Consider the following 23,737-nt stretch of genomic DNA (forward strand, 5'->3'; position numbering starts at 1 on the left):
TTATGGGGAATAGTCATGCTTGTTACAAACCGTGCTTGGGTAGGGATGAATCCCGAGGATCATATTAGGCTGTCAAAAAAGTCCTGCGGTATTTTCGCGAAGTGTCGTTGTAAGCGCGTAGTTCTAGTTGTATTCATTGTATCGAGTCATACTATAGCTTGTTGGAAAGGTATTTTTGCGCGCTATAATATAGTCCTTGACAGTGTTTTGTTTGGTTAAGTCGTTCGTGAGTTATAGTGTCGCAAATATGGAGCAAAATAAAGAGAAAATCCGACATATTTTACAGTACTACTATGACAAAGGCAAAAATGCATCTCAAGCTGCCAATAAAATTTGTGCAGTTTATGGACCCGATACAGTTTCCATTTCCACCGCACAACGATGGTTTCAACGTTTTCGTTCTGTTGTAGAGGTCGTCGAAGATGCGCCACGCTCCGGAAGGCCTGTCGTCGAAAATTGCGACAAAATCGCTGAATTAGCCGAGAAGGACCGGCATAGTAGCAGCCGTAGCATCGGCCAAGAGCTGGGGATAAGTCATCAAACCGTTATTAACCATTTGAAGAAGCTTGGATTCACAAAGAAGCTCGATGTATGGGTGCCACACACGTTGACGCAAAAAAACATCTTTGACCGTATCGACGCATGTGAATCGCTGCTGAATCCCAACAAAATCGACCCGTTTCTGAAGCGGATGGTGACTGGCGATGAAAAGTGGGTTACTTACGACAACGTGAAGCGCAAACGGTCGTGGTCGAAGCCCGCTGAAGCGGCTCAGACGGTGGCCAAGCCCTCATTAACGGCCAGGAAGGTTCTGCTGTGTGTTTGGTGGGATTGTCAAGGAATAATCTATTATGAGCTGCTTCCCTATGGCCAAACGCTCAATTCGGACCTGTACTGCCAACAACTGGACCGCTTGAAGGTAGCACTCATGAAGAAGAGGCCATCTTTGATAAACAGAGGCCGCAATGGCTTCCACCAGGACAACGCCAGGCCACACACGTCTTTGGTGACGCGCCAGAAGCTCCGGGAGCTCGGATGGGAGGTTCTTTTGCATCCGCCGTATATTCCGTATCTTGCACCAAGTGACTACCATCTGTTTTTGTCCATGGCGAACGAGCTAGGTAGTCAGAATGTTGGCCACAAAAGAGGCCTGTGAAAATTGGCTATCCGAGTTTTTTGCCAATAAGGAAGCGAGCATCTCGTTGGGAACAAGTCATCGAACAAAACGGCGCATATTTGACTTAATACAGATGATTGTAACTAATTTTATGAACAAATGAAAATTAAAAAAAAAATATACCGCAGGACTTTTTTGACAGCCTAATATATTCCCTTGAGCGAATTTGTAGTAACTAAGCTTTCAGGTCCATATTTAGGCTGTGGACGAAATATTACCACAGATAATTTATTACTAGCATTTCATTTGCAAACAAATTACTTGCAGAGAAAACTACTTTGGTTGGCACTCTGAGAATTGTACCCTGACTATTATGGAAGCAAGCTTAATAAAAAAGTTTTACTGTGGTTATTAAGTGCAAAACATAAAAATATAACAATTGAAATAATATTCAATTCACTTGTTTATCACTTCGGATATTATTTTAGAATGCATCGAAATTTTTGTAATATCTTTTGAGCTATTTAATTTTTTATTACTTCAGTAAGCTCGAAAGAGTCGAGTAGAGTCGAAAGCTATCAGCACTTCTCGTTTATTTGGTTCAATTCGCATCAGACTTTCTCCTTCCCACTCAGATATCGATCACAAATTATGAACCCTTTTGCTCCTATAAAGGGTGTGTCACATCAAATTGCATCACGGAAAAAACGCTGTAGAAATTGAATTTTTAGGAATTATATCTTCAGCTTTCGCTTATAATCAGATAAGAGTGTATAGATCACGTTGGCCATGCTTCACTGTCAATTTTTCGTAAATTTGGAAAAATGTCGTCGAACGAAAAATAGCGTCGTGAATTAATCCTGTGCACTCATTTCGAGAATCCGGAGTTGTCACATCGGGACATCGGTAAGATGCTGGGAATCGTCTAATCCACGGTCAGCAGAGTACTAAAACGATACTTCGAGAACCTAACCATCGACCGGAAGGTGAAGAACGTCAGTGAAAAAGATCACAAACGCGTAGTTAAGCAGTTTAGACGTGATCCGAGAAGTTCGGTCCGGGATGTCGCCAATAAGCTGAATTTGTCAAGTTCAGCGGGAGGGCCTGTGTACATACAAGGTTCAGAAGGCTCCTAACCGCGACGAAAGGCAAAACATGGTGGGGAAGACGCGAGCCCGGAAGCTGTACACCGAAATGCTGACGAAGCCGCATTGCCTGATAATGGACGACGAAACCTACGTCAAAGCGGACTTTCGTCAGCTGCCGAGCCTGTTGTTCTTCTCCGCAGAGGACAAATTCAGCGTTCCGGAGGAGATTCGCAAGCAGAAACTATCCAAGTTTGCCAAAAAGTACATGGTGTGGCAAGCGATCTGCTCTTGCGGAAAGCGGAGCGCCCCCTTCGTGATGACCGGCATGGTAAACGGGCAGGTTTACCGTAAGGAGTGCCTACAGAAGCGCTTACTACCACTATTGAAGCAGCACGAGGGCCCGACCATGTTCTGGCCGGATCTCGCTTCGTGTCACTATTCAAAGGACGTGTTGGAGTGGTACGAAGCCAACGGGGTCACCTTCGTGCCAAAGGAAATGAACCCGCCCAACGCGCCGGAGCTTCGCCCAATAGAGAAATATTGGGCGATTATGAAGCAGGCCCTCCGGAAGAACCCAAAAGTTGTCAAATCGCAGGCGGACTTCAAGAGAAAATGGATTTCTGTTAAAAAAAAATTACAACCTGACGTTGTACAGAACCTTATGGACGGGGTAAAGAGGAAGGTGCGAGCATACGGGCTTGGGCTCGAAGTATGAATAAAAAGAAAATGCCAAAAGTTTTTTAATAGTTTTTATTTTACTGTCTAAAATTTTCAAAAGGATCGGTCTACTGGGCGAATTTCTACAGCGTTTTTTCCGTGATGCAATTTGATGTGACACACCCTTTATTCCGCTTGAGATGTGATCGAACCCCACAACATGCAACAGTAAGGTTACCCGCTGGAATTTGAAAGCATACTTTCATGAAATATACGTTTATCTAAATAAATGCAGTGTATATCTTTATTCCAAAATTCTGGATACTCTTCCATATCCGCACTAGCACAAAAAATTCTCGTATGCTGTTCTTCTTTGTCGTAGCACACCTCGATACAGAGGGCTTCCCCTGCTTGTATCGAGCTGTGTGTGTATGTGTGTGAAATCAGCATTAGGCTTAATGGTATCCGCTTGTTGTGTTATGCTAGCTCACTCGCATCTGTGTTAGGATTGGGCAATCTCGGATCGATTTTTAGAAGATCGATCTTTTCCATTCCGATTTCCGATTTTTTGGATCGATCTTTTTACTCGAGAAAATCGAGAAAATCAATTCTTTTGCTTTCGATTTTTCGATCTTTTCGTAGATTTGTTTTTCAGTATAGATCGATTTCAATCTCACCAAAGATCACCTAACAATTTTTTCAAATATAATGTCAACATTTGGATCGCATCTTTTACGATTTACTTCCGTACAAATGCTGACAGAGTTGAAAATCAAGAATCGGCTTCGACAAAATGACAGACGTCTGGCACGATTGGCTTTTATGGGATCGTTGTCAGCTGAGTTCTGGGCTGATACTATTTGTTGAATTTCTAATAATGATTTTTCAATTAATGTCCTACTTAATGCCTCCTTTACGTCACAAGATGAGTGCCCTGGAATTTTTTGTCTGGACTTTAAAAATTTTTGTGGCCTGCTTGCCGAGGAACAAATCAAAATGCTTTTGATGTTTCATTATAAATATGAAATTTTTATCCCCTGCTTAAAGAAAAGACGACACCTATCTAATAAGCAGATAAATTTTGTTTTTTTTTTATTTTCCAAAGATCGATTCTTTGGTATAAATCGGTACCAAAGAATCGATCTTTGGAAAATAAAAAAAAACAAAATTCAAAAATCAGTGGATCGATCAATACGCCGTTTGGAAAATCGATTCGACAAGATCGATCTTTTTTATAAAGATCGCCCAATCCTAATCTGTGTTTTCATTCTATCCTATTTCTGGTTTCCACCTCTAGTCCTGAGAAGGTCCCTTGTGGAAATAAACTATTCCATACTCCTCCTTCACCCGACAAGAAAACAATCTTCTCCCGCTCGACACTCTGCGGTAACCATGTTGCTTCGATCACCAACAAACGAGAAGTGGTGTGGCTAGTGATCCCCGATAATCGTTCGATTAAACGATTAATCGAATACTTCCTAAAGAAATCGATTATTAATCGAACGAATACTGCGCAACCAATAATCGAAGCGAATGAATAATTTACGTCGATTAATCGATCCAAACCCATAGAAAAAAGTAGTACTTCCGCTGCAGTTTTATCCTGAAATTAAATCATTATTTTTGATGCTCGCCTAAACTCGTAAACGAAGTGCAGTCAACGCGAATTGAGCTTCGTTTACAAGTTCAGGGGAGCGTAGAAGAGAATAATTGATTTTCAGGCGAAATGAACACTTTTTTGATTCCAGATGGCTTTCTAACGAATGAGAAATATTAGTCTAACTAATTGTTTCTCTCATTGTGACGATTAATCGATTATTTGGGGCTTAACTTTCCAATAGGACCTATCTGTTTTGATGGATTCTCTTCATCGGCATTCTCTATCGTTAATAACTCAGCGGGAAAAGCATTAATCTGTTCGATGATCAGGAGTGTAGAAGGGATTTTCGTTTATCAAACTATGTGGCAAAACTGGCGCAAAATCTGTATGCCAGTCCGTGGTAATTGAAATAGAAAGTCGGTAAAGAGAATCGATCAAAACAGATAGGTCCTATTGAAAAGTTAAGCGTGAATCGTATCGAATAACAAACTACTGAAAAGTATTCGATTAGCTGATGAACGATTTATTTCAAAATTCGGGTATCGCTAGGTGTGGCTTCAAATAGCGGAAGGCTTAAACCAAATATGTTGCTCGTTATTGACAGCTCTGTTCTAGAATGCACACAAATCGGCAGAACAAATGTATGGGAAAATGAAAATGCTTCCAGTTTTCATTAATTTAAACTGTTTAGGCATCAGTGGATTGTGCTGTATAGTATATCAAACGAATCTTAGAGAATTTCCGATTCCATTGGTGTGCAAAGTATCAGAATTCGTTCGCTGTGAAAATCGTTATGAAAGTTAATTTTATTTCACAAAAACGTGACCTCTTTTCTGATTTGGCACCCTTCCTGAAAGACGTAGTTCTACATCAAAAATTAAAAATACGTGTCTCAGAAGCAGCATCAAGTATGGCGTTGAAATACTTGACCAAATGGCCAGAAAATATAGCGATAAAACAAGTTTACCCAGATGGCCTCCACAAGTTTTCTAAAACATTTTGGATTTAGCAGAAGATAAGATAAGATTTTTTGACTTGACTGAAGAGCTAAGAAGTAAATATAGAGAAGAAGTCGAGAACACTTCAATTCCAATGCCGGAAATTCATGCTACTGATGCACGGGAGAATTGACAAGTTCAACAATCATGCAAATGAAACAGATGTAGAAACCATTGTGCTGAATGCAGTGTTTGGATTTCGATCAAAATCGAATGATACACAATATGTCATTCAAGTAACCTCTCAGGAACATATAACCAAATATGAGTGGATCATTCAGATACTTGTATGAATGACAGTAATCACTTGTGTTACACTAAATGATTAAACCAAGAGAGGAGCGAAGACTGTTGTTTGCATATTCGAGCTGCACCAAACATCGCACACCATTTTCGAAGCCTGCATACAAGTTTGAACCGCATATATCATCCCGTTCTATTACAGCGAAATCCATTGCAAAGACAAGTGCAAAGCAATAAATGAAACAAAAAAGTACGCTATCAATCGGTCACCGTTTGCGGAGAGCAACGAATGGAAAAAGAGATAAGACGAGAGAGTTTTTGTTTCTCACTGGAGCAGTGTTGCTAGTAAAACTATGCGGTCTATATAAAAATATATATTTCAAGGGATAGCGGCGTTAAAAATGGAAAATATAATCTGACTACCCTTCCCTTAGCGTCTATCTAGCTAAATAATCATATAGTTTGCACTCTCTGAGACTCAAAAATCAGGATCTGCTACATTAGCTAAATATTAATCATTCGCTTTGCGTAGTCCGTACGATCCTGCTGTTTCATGATGCATGGAGAGGTTCGATTAATCGTGGGGCCATTTTCAAATATCCGATTCATTCGAATAATTGTCTTTCAGTATTCGATTAATCGAGCATATATTCATTTTTTGTAATAGAAATGAACAGATTATAATAAAAACGATTATGACGTAATAATTTTAAAAGTTACATTAAATATACGTAGGCAGTCCGATAAGTATATAGCCTACAAGAAAAAACAATAATTTTGGAAAAGTGGCGATTTATTTCTCAACATAATTTCCTTTGAGCTCGGTATACTTGACCCAGCGATGCTCCAACTTCTTTAACACTTTCGTCGCCCAGAGCGATTCTGTCGAGTTTCTTGCGGGACCCAAATTCAACTGTCGGTGCGCTAGAGGAATAAGCGGGCACCGATGATAATGGATTTGGGTTCGATTCAGGACTACTTCTCTGCTGAAACCGTATGAAATCAACCGAAAGCTTTTAAAAATAATGTTTTAGCCAATTAAACAGTGTTGCCAATGATTATAAAAAATGAAATTAAACAGAACGTGCTTGCTCCTATATACTATATTCGAAGACGATGAATAACTACAATTTTATTGGAGAATATGGAATATTCTGTTCAATCAATTGCGAAGATTCTGTGAGTATATCATACCAAGAACACTTTTCTTGGAAAATAATCGTCATAAACTATATCACATTTGGCAACTGCGACTTTTCACCTGATTCGTTTTCATTGTTCTTTGCGCGTGGTAGATAAAAAGCTGAAAGAAGAAGCAAGTTGCAATTTTTTTTCTGAGAATGAGAATAATAATTGCGCGACTCGGATAGGCCTGTGTTTATTTCAAAAAATCCAAGAAGACGCACATGTGTTTTTTTTCATCCTCAAAATGTTCACCGAACGGCGTAATAGTAAATCTAAAAGCGAGCAATGTGGCACCACTCTACAGATAAACATGTATACATACTAGGTCATGCTAAATAAAACCGTTTAAAAGTATAGTATAAAAACTATATTTTTATGTTTTTGATTTTCTACATATCCCATACTTACATTTAAGTGCCTATTTTAGCAAATTCCGTTTCCGTATTCAAATTGTTTCCGTAGTCAAATTGAACGAGAAAAGTGTCACCCGTATCAGGGTGATGGGACTTCCCAGGAAATACACCCGTCACCCAGATCTGGGTGGCGGTCATGATCCCCTCATTCGACTCAAATTTCTGCCCGGCGAGTGACTTTTTCAAGTTCGAAACCAAAAAAAAAGATCGCACGGGGCCAAATCTTGAGAATACGGTGGATTGGACAGCAGTTCGTAGTGCAATTCGACCAATTTGGCCGTAACGACGGCGGAGTTTCCATTCTTCCCATTTTTTAAAATCCGCGGACACGCCCGCTTCCACAGACGGTCAAAACAAAACTACGAGAATGTACTACAAGATAAGTAATCTCTCTTGCGATACTGACACCATCGGGCGATAAGGCTAAGTACTTATCGGACCGCCCTCGTAATTTTGAAATAAACATGATGCAGAATTATGTTTTTTGAATGAATTTACCATTCATGATTTTTTGCGGACAATTTGTAAAAGAGCACATCATGAAAATGATGCACAATATTTTAATTGCACCAACATACATTTTTTCTGTTCGAAATTACCTGTTCTTCGAATGTTGTTGAAATAGCAGATTTGTTTGAAAATTTCTGCCCTATAACTACCAGTTCAAAAGAAGTATATCTATAGAATCATTGACCACTGGTATGGTATATTTTCCTTGGCACTCTGAATTTGACTACTACCACTCTAGTACGGGAGCTTAGACCACCTCTTTCAATTCCGCCATTTACTCCTGCAGCTTCTTCCCAGTCTCCTCCATCACCAGGGAATTATTTTTAAGCTTCAACTGTATATGGTTTAGCATATTCGATGAATTTCGATAAAACACCATGACGGTTGAACAAATTTTGCACTGTTTGAAAAAATGGTTCCCTTTTCCATTAATCGTGATTACTGTGATAATTATTCGATGTATTCATATTTAGATTTTTCATTATTCGATACAGAATTACTCAATTAGGATTGCAGATATTCGTTAATTAATCGCACGATCAACCGACGTCTCTACTAGGGACCGTGGCTGGGCTAAACGTGTTAAATTAGAGCTCGCGAAGTGAAAAGGTTTACCTGACTTTTCGAGAGCATTCAACAATATAGTTCACCACGATTTCGGATTGGATAACACTCCCGATATACTGCAAAGGAACGTTTTTATTGAGAGCAATTGCAAATTTTGCATTTGTCTTTCTTGTCAGACAACTATTTGTCACAAAAAACGATACTAAAGACTTTCAAATGTCTATAGTCTCTCCATGCTCAGACACTAAATCGGCTTCCGTCAGAATTTTGGGATTAATGCTACTCCCCAAATAGCGTTGACAGAAAACATATCCTTGGCGAAAAGATGCTTTTTGTTGTGTTACAGCGTCAAATGCACAGATAAAAGCACATGTTTTAGGGAGTGTTAAAATATTTGTATGTATGGAGTAGACTTCTCATTCTCTCAGACTGAATCTCAGCTTGGATTTGTACCAAAAAAAAACCAAACGAACCAAGGTCGGCTGGGATGTAAAGCTGTTCCACACAACCACTGGCGCCGTCATACATGGACTGAAAAGTCCCGGTATTTTTGGTGCCACTAAAAATGAACAAGATTCATTTCGAGAGGTTCATCTATCACTAGCTTATGTTTCGTTTATTGGTTCTTGATCAAACATTGTTTTTTGATGGGAAAAACTCCTGAACAATCAATGCAGTAGTTGACGAAATGTTATTCCACTTGTGCTCTTTCAAGAACAACATTTTATCGGTGATTTGGTGAATTTAAAATGGGCCGTACAAGCATCGCAGATGCACCTCGCAAGTGCATCGACTCGCTTTGAACGATGGTAAAGTGAAGTTACGCGAGTTAGCTGAGGCCGTATGCATTTCAAAAGAACGAGTGGGATGTATTTTGCTCGACATTTTGGACATGAAAAAGTTTTTTTTTTTATCCCATTTATTTATTTTAAGGCTCATTAGCATTTCAGCTGTAACAGAGCCGAATTTTAATCGTGTACATGTCACATGGTTATCATATCTATAATTAGCACATTACACAGTTGCCGTTCGCCAGTATTCCTTCTATACCATTACATATGGTACATTCACACAGAAGCCATTTAGGCGTAAGAGTATTCTGTCTGTTCTTCCATTATCCAGTTGGACCACCGGACAGCGGAGACAGTTGATTGATCATTGTTGAGTTATTTATAGAACAGCAGCCCGATGTGTCTTGCAGAGCAGAGCAGTTGTATGGATGAATCGATCTTATTTCGACCGTGGATCGATCTCCATCGCTGATGATTGTTGCGTGGACGAAGCTATTCTGTAACAACACAAAGATGGTCAATGAGGGTCCTGAGTTTTGAACTCACGATCGATCGCTTACTAAGCTTACGAACGCGCAACCAATGTGGCTACGGAGACCCCCTTGAAAAAGTTATCCGCACGATGGGTGTCGCGTTTTCTGACCTGCGATCAAAAACAGCGGCGCGTTGGTGATTCAACAGCCGGTATAGTGTTGTTGAAGCGTAACCGAGTGGAATTAGGACGTTTTGTTACAAGGGATGAAACGTGGATCCATTACCACACTCGTGAGTCCAATAGGCAGTCTGGAGAGTGGCTGACAAGCCACGAAAGCCATCCAAAGCGGCAAAAAGACCAACGAAATAAAGAAAAAACGGCCCAATATGGCAGAGAAAAAGTTCTGTACCATCACGACAACGCAGAGCGATGTTTTAAATGTCGGATCGGCTATATCCGGCGCACACAACGTGCCTCACGAATTTGCTAGTACGAACAAAGTATCGGACGTAGTCGTTTCACAGTTTTCGCCAAGGCTGCTGGAAATCAGCTGATAAGAGAGTCGATGCATTTTTGTAGAAAGACCAATAAATGTAGGATTTAAGAAAAAAAATTGTCCATTGAATTATATTTTGTAGTTTTTTTACAATCCCAAATTTGTCAATTTTTTAATGCATACATTAGTCTAATTCTAATTCTCAGCGTGCGATCTCTGGATAGACAATCATCCATATCATTGCCCTAAAAACTATACAAGAGGGGGCCTGCCTAAGCCTTGTGGTAAGCGTATAAATCTGTATCGAAGACATTTCCAATTGGTATGAAGTCATGTGCCAGGTATAATGAGACAATCCTTAAGACGCAATTTTGTTGGTTTGATTTGATACATGGTTCAAGTTGAAGATTTACTACAATGGATATTATATTTGTTGATATTCGCGCAAATTTTTATTTTGTTTTTTCTCAGTCACTCTATAAAAGTATGCAATCGCTCACTGCTCCAACATATCTGTTCTGATGTTATTGTCTTTATAACCAAAAACTTTGTTGTTCCATTATTCTGGTGAATCATGATAATCGTCTATAAATGACGTAGTTCCTCCAATATTGTGGTACATGTCGTGCTACACACGCCGCACCGATTCGATGGCTATTGGATAAGGCTAACATTGTTCAACAGGACTGAATATGTCGAAAAATGATGCACGGGACCGTTGATTTGTAGCATGTATAAAAGTCGAACGAATGGAATTGCGGCTTTACAACTCACAGAAGCCAGGAGAGACATGAACTCGATTGTCCATTGCAATGGGTTTTGTAGACAGGGTTTCCACCGGAGGGACCTGTCCTTGAACTTTCAGAGTATTTCATCAACATAGCGAAGACATTGTTCGTGTTGATTGATCGCTGTTGGGCCAGTGGGAGAAGCGCTCTCCAGGATCGTCGTGAATAATCGTTTGGAGCTTGGAGTGCATGACTTTCACAACCTTAATTTCAACTACATGAGAGAGAATTTAAACGTGATACTCCAACGTAAACGCTGGTCAACAATAGCGTTTGTGTACTTCCGTTCAACCATGACAATTGAAATAGTTCTAATGTCATAACTGTTGAATTTTCGTATTTAGGGACCCAAATTTTCCAAACTAAGATTTCCAAATAAATAAAGACTCTTTTAATTCACGAAGAAGTAATTTTTAATTCCTAGAACTGAACCTATTGTTGAGTCCTTTCAGAAACACAATTTTGTTTATATTTTTCTTTTCTAACGGGTTCTCGGGCCTACGCATTATAATTCCATATGATGTGCTGCAAAAATGTTCGGCCAACCAGTGAAGAGATGACTCATAGTCGGGATTATGTTACTGCGTTGATGTTGCTGCTATTGTTTTTGTTGCTCTTTTTTATGCTCCAGTTTATTCGGCTTCGGTTGTCGTTTGTCGTCGAATAGAAACATCATGAACGTATGCGTGTCACGCACTGCTCATTTGTGGCTTCCATTGGGCGTGGCTGGAAACGCGAAACTGATACTTTCGTTAAAGACGGAACAAAATATATCAAACAATTGAAAAAAAAAATACAAAGAAAATAAAATTATTTTCAAGATTGAAATTAATTTTTTTTTTTCATAAACGTATTTTATTCATATATTTTTTCAGAATTAAAAGAACGTTTTGAAAAAAAATGTGCTTCAATTTTAAAAGATTGTTTTAGCGTATTTTTAAAATTTATTTGATACTTTTTAATGAAAATTTAAATAATGCTTACAATTTATTTTTGATGAAAATTTGATAGGCCTTATTGTTTAGTTATAAATATGTTAGAAATGTTTGTATAAATTTAAAAAACAAAGCTTGGACATTTATAAAAGTCGTCTTGTTTTTTTGAGATTTACATATCTTAAAACACACCCTAATTGCAAAACCAATCAGCACTTAGTGCACAGAGATGCCAGATTTCTCATTTTTTACTGTACATCGAATAAAATGTCGTACTTCGCGTAAATTTTGACAAACCATGGAAAATAGGTTTTTTAAATAGATAAAAAAAAAATTGATGAAACATATGGGAACTGGGAACATATTTTAAAAATTCTTAAAGTCAAAATTCCAAAGGTTGTTTGATTCGAAGGCAAAAAAATAAGTAGAGGCAGATGACTCTATGTTTAATGACTTTGACTTTCTTATTGCGAAATGAGTAGAGAAATGCGTTCTCAATCAAACTTCGGGACAAATGTGTCATTTGAGATTCACTATGAAAAAAAAACATAAGGTATATGGTTCCATGCTTTCAGAACAGACTTCAAGAATAGCTCTTTTGTGCAAAAATACAAAATGCCTGTTGTTGTAACTTTTCCGTGAAGAATGTTTCCGTGCGTCCACTGTGGCTCGTTCCCGGCCGGGTTCGCGTCAATCGATTTTATATTGAGCCAAGCGATGCCCCACTAATTAGATTACCCGCGATAATGGGAAAGGCCAGCAGCGGAGTTCATCCGCGTCACTTCAGTCTAGCTCCGGCGCTTCCGACGAGACGAAGTAAGTGATGGAAATATTGGCAAAATCGCCAGGGAAATTTCTGTTTCTCGTTCGGTCCAAAAAGTAATGTAATTATATGGATATTTTTTCTACGAATCGTTGTGGTACGGCTGATTAACTTTTTCGAAGAAGACAAAAGGAGTTGCGTTCTGTGAATCGAACGGAATAATACAAACATAGATTAAGGTGATAACATACATTCGGTTTGTTTATCGAGTGCTTGTTTGCATCTTCTGCTCCGGTTTAATCTGGCTGTGAAGTGCTAACTCAATGAGATTGTGCAGACCATTATAAAAATTGAGAATATGGAGAATGCGTTAAAAACAGTTAGTACACAAGAATGAAGATACATTTAGGACTCTATAAGCAACAAGTTCATGGGAAAAACAACTGAAACGTGTATGCTTCCGATCAAAGTTCCGTTATATGCTTTATAGCACCTCTTAGGAAGTCCATTCAACCGGCCGGAGGAGAACTACTAGCTCGATCGAAGTTTACCTTGTCTAGGTCGTCTGTGTTCGATTTACGCATTCAATTTACGTTGTCCGAGCGGAGTTTTGATTTTGCCCAGTCGCGCGCGCTGAAATTTTAAACAGGCTGTTCGAGCAGCATTCATCAGCGTTGGTAGATTATGGCTTAATTTAGAAAACAGCGAAAATGGGTAGATGATGAGCGTTGTGTGAATTTTAATGTAAACAAAGCTTATATCAGCTGACTTTAGGCTCTGAAAGATAGCGTGCGAAGCGGGCTGAGCTTGCAAAAACAAAGAAGGAAGAAAAAACCCACCGCTATCAGTTTGGAGATTTACCGTTTTTAGTGCACAGTTTTCGGTAAATTCGCTGTACATTCGTAGATGTGCTTTTGCTCTTACTAATACGTAACTAACATATCTTTTCCCGCTAACCCCATAACTCTATTATATAGGCTAAGAAACTCATGCTACTTTTTCTTCCATATTGTTTTTCTTTTCTCTAATTCCAGTGCTGCACGCAGATTTTTACATTAATTTTCCGCTGTTCTAAGGTACACAAAGTAATAGGTTTTGTTGCCCCTTGCTTTTCGTGACACAGCGGAAGAAAAAATCTAAACGGAATATAGTGCTTGTGTATATGCGTGTCCGGCCACTGATCCACAGGATTCAGAGACTTAAGAAACCAGGCCGGTGTGTACAGTGTTTCCCGTAACTTTTGTTTAGCTAATCTAAAAATCATCAAAAGGAAACCCCCGTAGCTAGACGGGCATACTATCCGTTCATAAACACGCTCCTGTTCACCCTGAAACTCATCCACAAATAGATTGAACAACAATTAGAACAAGCTGACATTTCCCATAGTTGTGCTGTCTGTTTTTGTAGGCGCATCCATACTACGCTACCATCGCTACCCGCCCGCGACGCTACTACCATCTCCTCCATTCATCGAGTAGTGTCGAAAGCAGCAATCATTGAATCACGAGTAAGTTGAAACATTTATTAAATATAACAACAACAAAAATTGTGTTATGACGGAGATTTACAGTGGTATCCTAGTTAGCACAGTCTACAATCGTTCATCATTCTTGAACACAAAAAACGTGCAATTCATTCACAGGAAGCGTTTCTCTTTACACACAGGATAGTACAGAAACAAATTAGTTTAACGCAATACACTATAATCCTCAGCCCACACATGGAATAAAATTAAACAAACTAGGTTCTGTGTATTTGATCAAAAGTGCTTGCTATTAAAGGACTTAAAGACGACTTAACTTTTACGAAAGTGGCAGTTCTTTCAAACAGATCGAACGATTTTTCCCCTTTTTCATGCTCAAGTACTCACGATATGTTTTATGATTACCAGAATTTTAGCTGAGTTTCGCTCTATAAACGCTACATGCATGAATAAATGGACTGAGGGGCTGTCCACATACCACGTGGACAACTTTTGGGGGAGGGGTGTTTAGTGGATACGAAAATGTCCACGATTGTCCATGGTGTGGGGGGTAGGGGTACAGCCAATGTCCACGTGGATACGTGAAATAAATGTTTGAGAAAAAAACGATCACATCTATATTTAAAAATCAACGAATCTGTTTTTCATTTTCAAGAACTTTCAAACTCTCCTTTATGCTTGTTCTGCATATCTAACAATTAAAAAGGTTGAGCTGTCTGATGTTTTTTTTCAAATACTTGTCAGTGCTGTCAGATGCTTAAAATGAAATTGCTACGGAAGTAACTATCTAGCAATTTGGTGTCAGAACTAATCACAAAGCAGTTCGTGAAGATTTATCAGCTTGATCAAGAGCTTCTCGATAAGTTACCAAATGTCCTATGTACAGTGTTAGAAAGAAAAAAGTAAACAGCATTACGCAAAATACTTTTTCATGATTTTGTTTTTGAAAATGAACGTATTTCTAACAATGGAAAGGATGTAAACAAGCCATTGTTTGTGTTCATTTTCAAATTTATATAAAACTCCAATTATTTGGATTTTTTCATCCAGTATTGTGCATAGATGTTCAATGGAGTTGGGGTCTTGAGATGTCCACTCAAGCATTTTAATCTTTTGGACTGGAAATAGCGTTTCGCAACCTTCGAGGCGTCCTTGGGATTGTCCTGTTGGAAAATATAGCCTTTAATATTCATTTTCCTGGGTGACGGCTTTAATTCTCCTCCAAGACATTGACGTAGGTCTCAGCAGTCTTCTTTACATCGATCTTGACGAGATTGTCCACACCATTCCAAGTGAACAGCCCCACACACGCAGTGACTCTCCACTTGCTTGCTGTTGCTTGAGTAGGCTGGATAGCTCAGGCTTCAGGCTGTCATTTCTTTGTGTCTTATAACCTCAAACTTATAAGACAATCTTCTTCCAAAAGTCAGTATGGCTGGAGCTCCTGGTCGTGGACCGTCAGAGGATTTTTTTCATTTCAAAATAAAAAATGCAAAATGCATACTCTAGTTGCAAATCATGACTATGTACCAAAATCGTATAAAAATGCCATAATAATAAAAATCTTTAAATAGATACACTGTTGCATGTTAACCCTTTGCGGTCGTATTCAATTCGGATTTGGGTGCCATACTGGTTGGAATTATTTTTCCTTATTAAAAATTTTGTTTATCTTTCATCGTCATACAATTATGCATCACTGCTCTATGCATAATTTGTATGACGATGAAGGATAAACAAGATTTTTTCAATTCGTTGTGAACTTTAGATGTGTGTCTACTGAATAATGTGTTTTAAAATGCTGTTTTTATATAAAAAAAAATATATTCTAAAACTCTCGTTCGTGTGCCATCTTTCGAAACAGTCCCTCAAAATGAGGTCCCGGTTTTTGACTACAGTTCTGCACGGTAAAAAAGATTTTTTTTTTGCTGAGAACGGACATACGAACGCGAAGATTTAATTTTTCACTTGCATTATCTTTTCCAAAAATGTACACATTCGCGAAGAATTCGCGAGGAAAATTCGAGCAATTTGAAAAAATTGTCACTTCTTTACAAAATGAACAACAAATTTCGCACGAATTACAACAAGTTTATAATTCGTAGGCCATCTTTAGTTTCCAATCTATCCAAACAACGTATTCGGCCAAGCTACGGCATGTGGAAATTCGAATCTCGCTCCACGCAGAGGTAGCTGCTCGTTTAAGCTCAATAAAACTCACATACTGCTCAATAAAACTCACATACTGCCCATTCTTTGGCTTTGGCCCATTCTTTCGCTATTCTTCTATTCTTCGTGCGATCAATCTACATAAGTTATCGATTGGGGTTGGAACTGGTAAAAAAAACAGGGTAGTCCAGAATCGACGCCCCAGTCCTATAAACCATGTAATGGACTTCTGACTTTTTTGTTGGAATAGCACGGTGGTTTCGATGCAAAAACGGCAGCAAATGATTCAGGAATACTTCCTTAACTCCTATTGTCATTCTTTGTTTTGAAGAGACTTTAAACTTTTCAGTTCAGTGTGAGTGGAAAAGTCATTTGAAACAGTCCTTTCTGATAAACAAAATCTAACATGAAATAAATTTGAAATGGAACAAGGGTGCAATCGAGGTGTTTACTTGGTAATTTTTAATTAAGAATATTCAGGAATGTCCACGTGGTCAACAGGGGGAGGGGTCTGGTCAATGTCCACGTTTGTCCACAAAGGGGGAAAGGGGAGTCTAAAATAGTGCTTTTTGTGTCCACGTGGTATGTGGACAGCAGTGCTGAAAATATTCACGTTCACGACATTCAAATTCGGCTAATTTCTGCCTTCCTTGTATTGATAACCTACTGATCAAGCGAGAATCGATAAATATGAAACAACACTATCAATGAACCCCAGTGGAATAGACATCAACATCAGCTTGCCATGAAGTTCACTTTTCATTTGCATCTTCCTTTTCGTCATGGTATTAGTAAGGTCGAAAATGAAGATCATTGCGTGTTAGTGAAAATCAAAACATGAAATTCAGCGTTACTAATTGAGAGTGAAATCGATTGATGGTAAAGGATGGCAATGCATCACACAAAATTCTTGTTTTTGGCGACTTCGGCAATGGAATGTATAGAATAACTCTTGCTACGTTTTATGAATCTACTCACGATTGCCCGGAAATGGCATACACCACCATTTATATGCGCAATGGGTGACACGTTTTCAATACAAAATTACTGCAAGCGATGAAGATCAACTTAACGTTCGTGATAATCACCTGAAATTATTGACAGTAATGAAAGTGCCTGAATGCAGGCTTTTCGAAATTCGTTCATGCTGTTTTCGATCAATATACCAGACAAAGTTCACGCGTCTCGACTTTCGTGTTACACTCATTATGGCAGATATGGTGTTGAGTTTTAAACAGAAGAGAATTCATCCGATACTGGGAAAAATCAAATTCCTTCACCCGTGAATAAATTTTGATAATTTGTGGCACTGGTGGACAGTCCCTAATTTCAAAGATTTTTCATGAGATTAACCTGCCACACTGGTGGCGAATCCACCTATGCATCGCCAATTGTAGCAACCCTGTTATGTACAGAAAAAAATGACAACGTTATGAGTTGATTTGCAGCAGCCATGGCGAAAACAGTCAAGCAACCCCGGAGCGAAAATATTGGACATCGTGAGTCACTTCGTACGGAAGTAATTAAAATCACCGTCTGTAGTAGATATCAGTGGCAGACATCACTGTAATTCTAAAAAATTCTAATTTCTCGGAATGTGGAGAAATACTGCAGCTGACTGCTTCATAAATAAAATATGCTCCCGGCCCGACGTTGACATGTCGTATGGTCGCAAAAGGACATCCAAGCGTGAAGAGTTGAAGGCCTGCGAGGCCTTACACAACAAATTTTGCAGAGCATATTTTTTTCCGTACAGCTCGGAGGCTGTGCGATAAACTGCTAATAGAGGGCGTGATCACGAACGTCACTTCACGATGAAAACGAAATGGTTTTCATGCAGGGTTATATACATTTCATTTCGTTTTCACCGTGAAGTGACGTTCGTGATCAGGCCCAAAGAAATCGGGGTGTATGATCATGGATGACGAAACCTATATACAATTCTCCTGGGACCACGGTTTTATACCAGACTGAATAGAAAGAATGTTTGTGAATCAGTGAAACCCGCTTATACCTAAAATTTCGGCAAGACGATTATGATCCTGAAACCTGAAACCAAAGGACAGTGTTGAAAAATTCGAGAAAGATTGGCCTAAAATGGTAAAAATGTTTGGAGAAAGATATGTGCCGATGCTTATAACGGGTGAGTCTTTAGCGGGTCTAAATTCATGTCACGTTTTGATAGAGGATTTGTTCTCTTTGTGGGCGTTGTCCGTGCTAAAGGCTGGTTTAGAGTTTCCGTGAACGTGAACTTGAACAGTACGATTATTTCACGGTGGTGAATCGAATGTTGTTCACATTGTTCACATCAAATGTTCGCCAGTGAACGTGAAGTAAATAAACATCGAGCTTCAATAAAGTAATTCGGATAAAATATACAGTTGTTCACGAAACAACCCGAAGCAACGAAGTTTTTCAACTTGTGCAGAGATTCGATTGAATGAAATTGCATCTATATCGAAATTTTCATTGAAAATGCTATGAATGCTATGAAACATTTAAAGACGGTCGAGAAGATATGAACGAATTGCCACGTCAAGGACGACCATTCACCTCTTTGACTGATGAAACATCGACAATATAAAAAGAATGGTGCTCGGAAACCGTCATTTAAGTTTGAGAGAGCAAGTCCGTGAATTAAATATATCTCACGAGGCCGTTCATCATATTTTGGTTGATGTTTTAAACATGAGAAAAGTTGCAGCACGTCTAGTGTCAACAATTTCATCCCAATAAAGTGGGTGAAGAGAGCCTTGAAGGATCAAATTCTGATCTCGCGTTCATCCATCGCATAATTACTGGCGATATTACCCCATATTACTTTCCTCACTCAAATTACCTCAAATTGATTGGAATGATGTCAAAACATCATTGAAGACATTTATTTACCACATTTCTGGGATACCACAAGGAAACCACTTGGGTCCTCTAGTTTTCCTGGTTTACTTTAACGACATTTTTTTGGTGCTAGAGGGACCCCGAGCTTCATTCGCCGACGATTTGAAGATATTTTTTCGGATCCGTTCAACCACCGTTGCTATCTTTCTCCAACGGCAGTTGGATACATTCGCTTCTTGGTGTTCTGTCAATTGTATGTCAATCAACCCTTCCAAGTGTACGACGGTTACCTTCGGTAGGAAGAAGGAGCTAATTATGCACAATTATACCATATCTGATGTCAAAATTGAACGGAGAACGGAGATTAAAGATCTTGGAGTGGTTCTAGATTCAAAATTGGAATTTAAGCAACACGTTTCACACATCGTTGGTAAGGCATCAAGAAATTTGGGTTTCATCTTTAGAGTCTCCAAAAGTTTCACCGATGTCTACTGTCTCAAATCGTTGTATTGCGCTCCGGTTCGTCCAACCCTGGAGTATGGAAGCGTCATATGGAATCCGTGTTTTCAGAACGGGGCGACGCGAATCGAATCAGTGCAACGACGGTTTGTTAGATACGCTCTCCGACTGTTGCCTTGGCGTGATCCGCTTCGGCTTCCAAGCTACGAGAGTCGCAGCTTGCAGATCCATCTGGACTCTCTACATACCAGACGAAATCTAGCGAGGTCATTGTTTGTTGCTGATCTCATAACCAACCGCATCGATTGCCCGCAACTCCTGGAAAAACTGAACTTCAATGTTCCTCCACGACGTCTGAGAAATACACCGTTCATGCGAATGTTACCTCAGCGATCGAACTACGGCATGCATTCCGGAATAACGGGACTACAGCGCACCTTCAATACAATTGCTCCCGTGTTTGATCTCAATTCCTCCAGAAGCATGTTGAAGCAACGATTCTTAAGTTTAATTAGGTTAAGTTGAAATCATTGGGACCTTGGAGGTCTGTTGATATAAACAATAAACAATTGATTTACTTAATCTTTATCCACAGGCAATATTTTGCCCCAATGATATTGTTGAAATTACGTATTTGTTCAATAAATTGTTGCCGGACCGCATTTCTTGAGTAGTGGAAGCTACTCTGTTGAACAGGCGTTGAAGACCCAATACGGCTGAGCTGTATACATGGTTGGTACGACGGAAAGGAACTCGGAGGAAAATGTGGTCCCGTAAAGCTCGAGATTGAACTAGAAAGTTGATGTTCTCCAAAATCACTGGGCATTCTGTCCTAGCCAATAGCACATCATATGCAAATAAGGCGCGGTTTACATCCCTTCGTACGTGCAACGTGTCAATACCCATTGGTTGGCACCGACTTCCGTAGCTAGGTATTTGATGAGGGTTACTCCAGAGTAATCGTCTTAAAGCAAACCGAACAAATTGCTTCTGTACGGCTTCGATTCTGTTGACTCCATTCAGATAGTGCGGATTCCAAATTACTGAACAGTATTCCAGACTCGAGCTAACTAGAGCGCTGAACATAGATTTAAGGCAGTGTAACGGGTGTTAAATAAAAAATGAGAATTTTTTCAATCACATATAAAAAAAATTTTTTTTTTCATCGATTTCAGTATTTTTTATTAATAACATAATGTATTTTCTTCAAAAAAATGTCAGTGAATGCTGTTCGACGCAACTTCGTCGCGATGCTCTCACAAGAACGTTGTACGGCACTTACGTCCATTTTCCGGATACAATTCCGGATTTTTGTAGTCAGTTGCTTCGTGTCCTTGGCCCTCCAATTGTTTTTATACACTAGGGCACTGAGTGAGCCGAAGAAATCCTCTAGTGGGCGGCACTGGGGCAAGTTTGTTGGGTTACGATCTTTCGGTACGAACGGTATCTTTTTCTCCTCAAGATACGCCAGCGTCTTCTTGGCGTAATGGGAAGACGCCTTGTCCGGCCAGAGGACGTACTTTCCATCCGCGTGATGCTCGTTCAGGAACGGCAGCAGGGTTTTATCGAGGCACTCTTCTCGATAGATTTGTTGGTTGATTGCCAGACCGCTCGGCTTAAACCAAGGCTTTGAAATGCCCCGGTCGGAAATGGCGATGTACAACATAACCTTTTTTTCAAACTTGTGCTTGAACTTGTATTTCACTTCAGGCGGTGTGGATGACTTGTCGCTTGAGTAGTAATTATCATTTCCTGGAATATGCGTTTTGGACAGCGGAAAATAGCTTTCGTCGTCCAGAACGAAAGACGTGCCACATAGTTGACATGTGTTTTAAAGTTCAGTTTACAGTCTAAATACACTCCTAGATCCTACACGCAGTCAAGTTTAGTTAGCGGAGCATCGTCGAGAAAATAGTTGTAGCGAATAGGATATTTTCTTCTTGTGAAAGTTATCGTGGAACATTTGCTCGAATTCAGCGTCATACGATTTTCCACGCACCATTTCTGAAAAACTTCTAGTTGTTGTTGAAGAAACGAGGCGCCAGCCTCCAAGTTAACGTGGAAAAATATTTTCATATCATCAGCGAATGAAAGATGAGGGCCCTCCAGAACGAAATTTACGTCATTGAAATAGATAAGAAATATCAGAGGGCCGAGATGTAACAGGGAATTCTGCGGAGAAACAATCGCCTATTTCAACCGCGAGGGAGCGTCCGATCAAATACGATGTAAGCCAATGTAGAACATTGCCGTTGAAGTTAAGCTTGTTCAATTTACGCACTGTAATATTATGGTTGATTTTGTCAAAGGTGGCGGACAGGTCAGCGTAAGTCGCATCCGTTTGGTACGCACTGCTGAAAATTCCGTCGGCAATTTTTTATGTCGTAAAGGGAAGAAGATTAGTTGTGCATCGATCAACGCTTCGGCATGAAACCATGTTGATCGATAGATATGTAATTTGTTGAAGCAAATTATAGCTGTAATTGTCAAGTAAGGCGTTTGTCCCAGCATGGAAGGTTGAATGAGAAGTACAAAAAATTTCCAGATCCCTTAAATTGGGAAGATTGAAGTCACCAAATACAACAATTTCATCAGCTGGAACACGTAAAACTATTGTCGACACCGATTGTACATGCGCATCGATCAATGCAACATCTCGAGTACGATCAGTAGGGATATAAATTGCGCAGAGATACATCGTCCTACTTTCTAGTTTTATAGAAACCCACACTTGTTCGACACAGGACCGTCCGGATTCTTTAATTAGCTGAGCTTCAGTCGTCGGTAGACAGCTACGAGAACACTACCCCCGGGTGACTTTGTGTCGTTGAATTTATCTCGGTCCGTGCGGAAGACTTCATAGTTTTACCCACGAACTTGATTAGACAGAGTGGAGTCGTCGAGCCAAGTTTCCGTCAGAGCGCTGATGTAGCAATCATCCGAACTCGCGTGAGGATACTCGTTGAGGTGGGTGTTGATCCCACCAACGTATGTAGCTCAGTACGTTGGTGAATTGGCGTACGTACCGACCGTCATTTGCTGGAAAGCGAAGGTCCATCAGCAAAATCGACACTGTTTTAATTGCAGTACTTGCCTTGGGTAGGCGAATGGGAGACCCCTATTGTGTTTATACTTGCCCGAGTTAGCAAGTTGGAAGACCCCCTCAACAACTCCGATCACAGGAACGGAACGACTGGGATGTCTGGAATGGTCGGTGTAACTAAAAGAGCAGCAGTTTGCGACAGCGTCGGGAGGCTCGGGGGCTTCCATCAACCTTTTTGATGTGCGTTCCGTTTGTAGATGAGGTTGAAGGTATGACAAACAGCTGGAGGATTTACTTATTGCGATGGAGCAACAATCGAGATGTGAGAAAAGCCAGGAGTTCCTTCGCCGATTCATGAATGGTTTGCTAGTATCCAAAAATCCCGTTTATATTCCTGAGATTCGAATTCCCTGAACAAAATCCCTTTGGGTCAGACTGATGGATCCGAAGCAGTTTCCTGTGGGGAGAGGCGAATGAACTTCAAAGTTTAAAGCCTCTTAAAAACAAAGAAAGAAATAAAGCAGTTTCCTTCTATTGCAGATCTACTCAAATTTTAAATCAGCTTCTTTGCGCATGTGTTTTCGAACTTCGATTGGTTGTTCCGTTCGTAGACAACTTTTCACCATTTTGGAAACATCATCCTCGGTGACGTGGCACGCAATTCTGGACAGTTAAATCCAGAATTTTTAAGGCCAGTTTGGGTACAGTTTCGACGATAATATTTCGCTTCTCAACGGACCCTGTGCCACCAACAAGTTTTGAACTCAACGTAAAAACGAATTCGCTGCGCGAAGTGAATAAGATGATTAATAAAGGTTTTTCTTTGAAACACAAATTTCTGGCACATGTTTGACAGAAAGTATTGGAATGGCCATTGAGTTGAGGAACCACAACGTAGAACCATCTTTAGTCACAGGTCCAGTCGTCAAGCTCATCTTTTCCACTTCTTGTTTATCCCCAACAACAACGAAGTGCACATCTTTGTTGAACAGTTGAACTCATACAGAGAAGTCTTAAAATGGCTATCGCAGGAATCGCCACCATTTTTCCGTATTCCATTCTTTTATAATTTGTTCACTGTGACTGCCTTCTTGTTGATCGGTAAGGGAGGTAAGGGAG

General features: G+C 39.7%; 1 protein-coding gene across 14 annotated transcripts in view; it reads left to right on the plus strand.

The window, feature by feature from the left end:
- Positions 1-23,737, plus strand: part of LOC129771579 (epsin-1) — a 280,095-nt gene that overhangs the window by 240,437 nt on the left and 15,921 nt on the right. For 6 of the 14 annotated variants that reach the window (XR_008742412.1, XR_008742413.1, XM_055775352.1 and 3 more), the window contains exon 1: positions 12,595-12,679. The exons of 2 other annotated variants lie outside the window; for them this stretch is intronic. Coding sequence is in view for 7 of the 12 variants with exons in the window: in XM_055775352.1 (XP_055631327.1) it covers positions 12,610-12,679 (70 nt within the window). In the remaining 5 variants the exon portion in view is untranslated. 6 more of the 14 variants (XM_055775356.1, XM_055775360.1, XM_055775362.1 and 3 more) reach the window with 6 other exon arrangements.

The sequence above is a fragment of the Toxorhynchites rutilus genome, chromosome 2 (genome assembly GCF_029784135.1).
Source record: "Toxorhynchites rutilus septentrionalis strain SRP chromosome 2, ASM2978413v1, whole genome shotgun sequence".
NCBI lineage: Eukaryota > Metazoa > Arthropoda > Insecta > Diptera > Culicidae > Toxorhynchites > Toxorhynchites rutilus.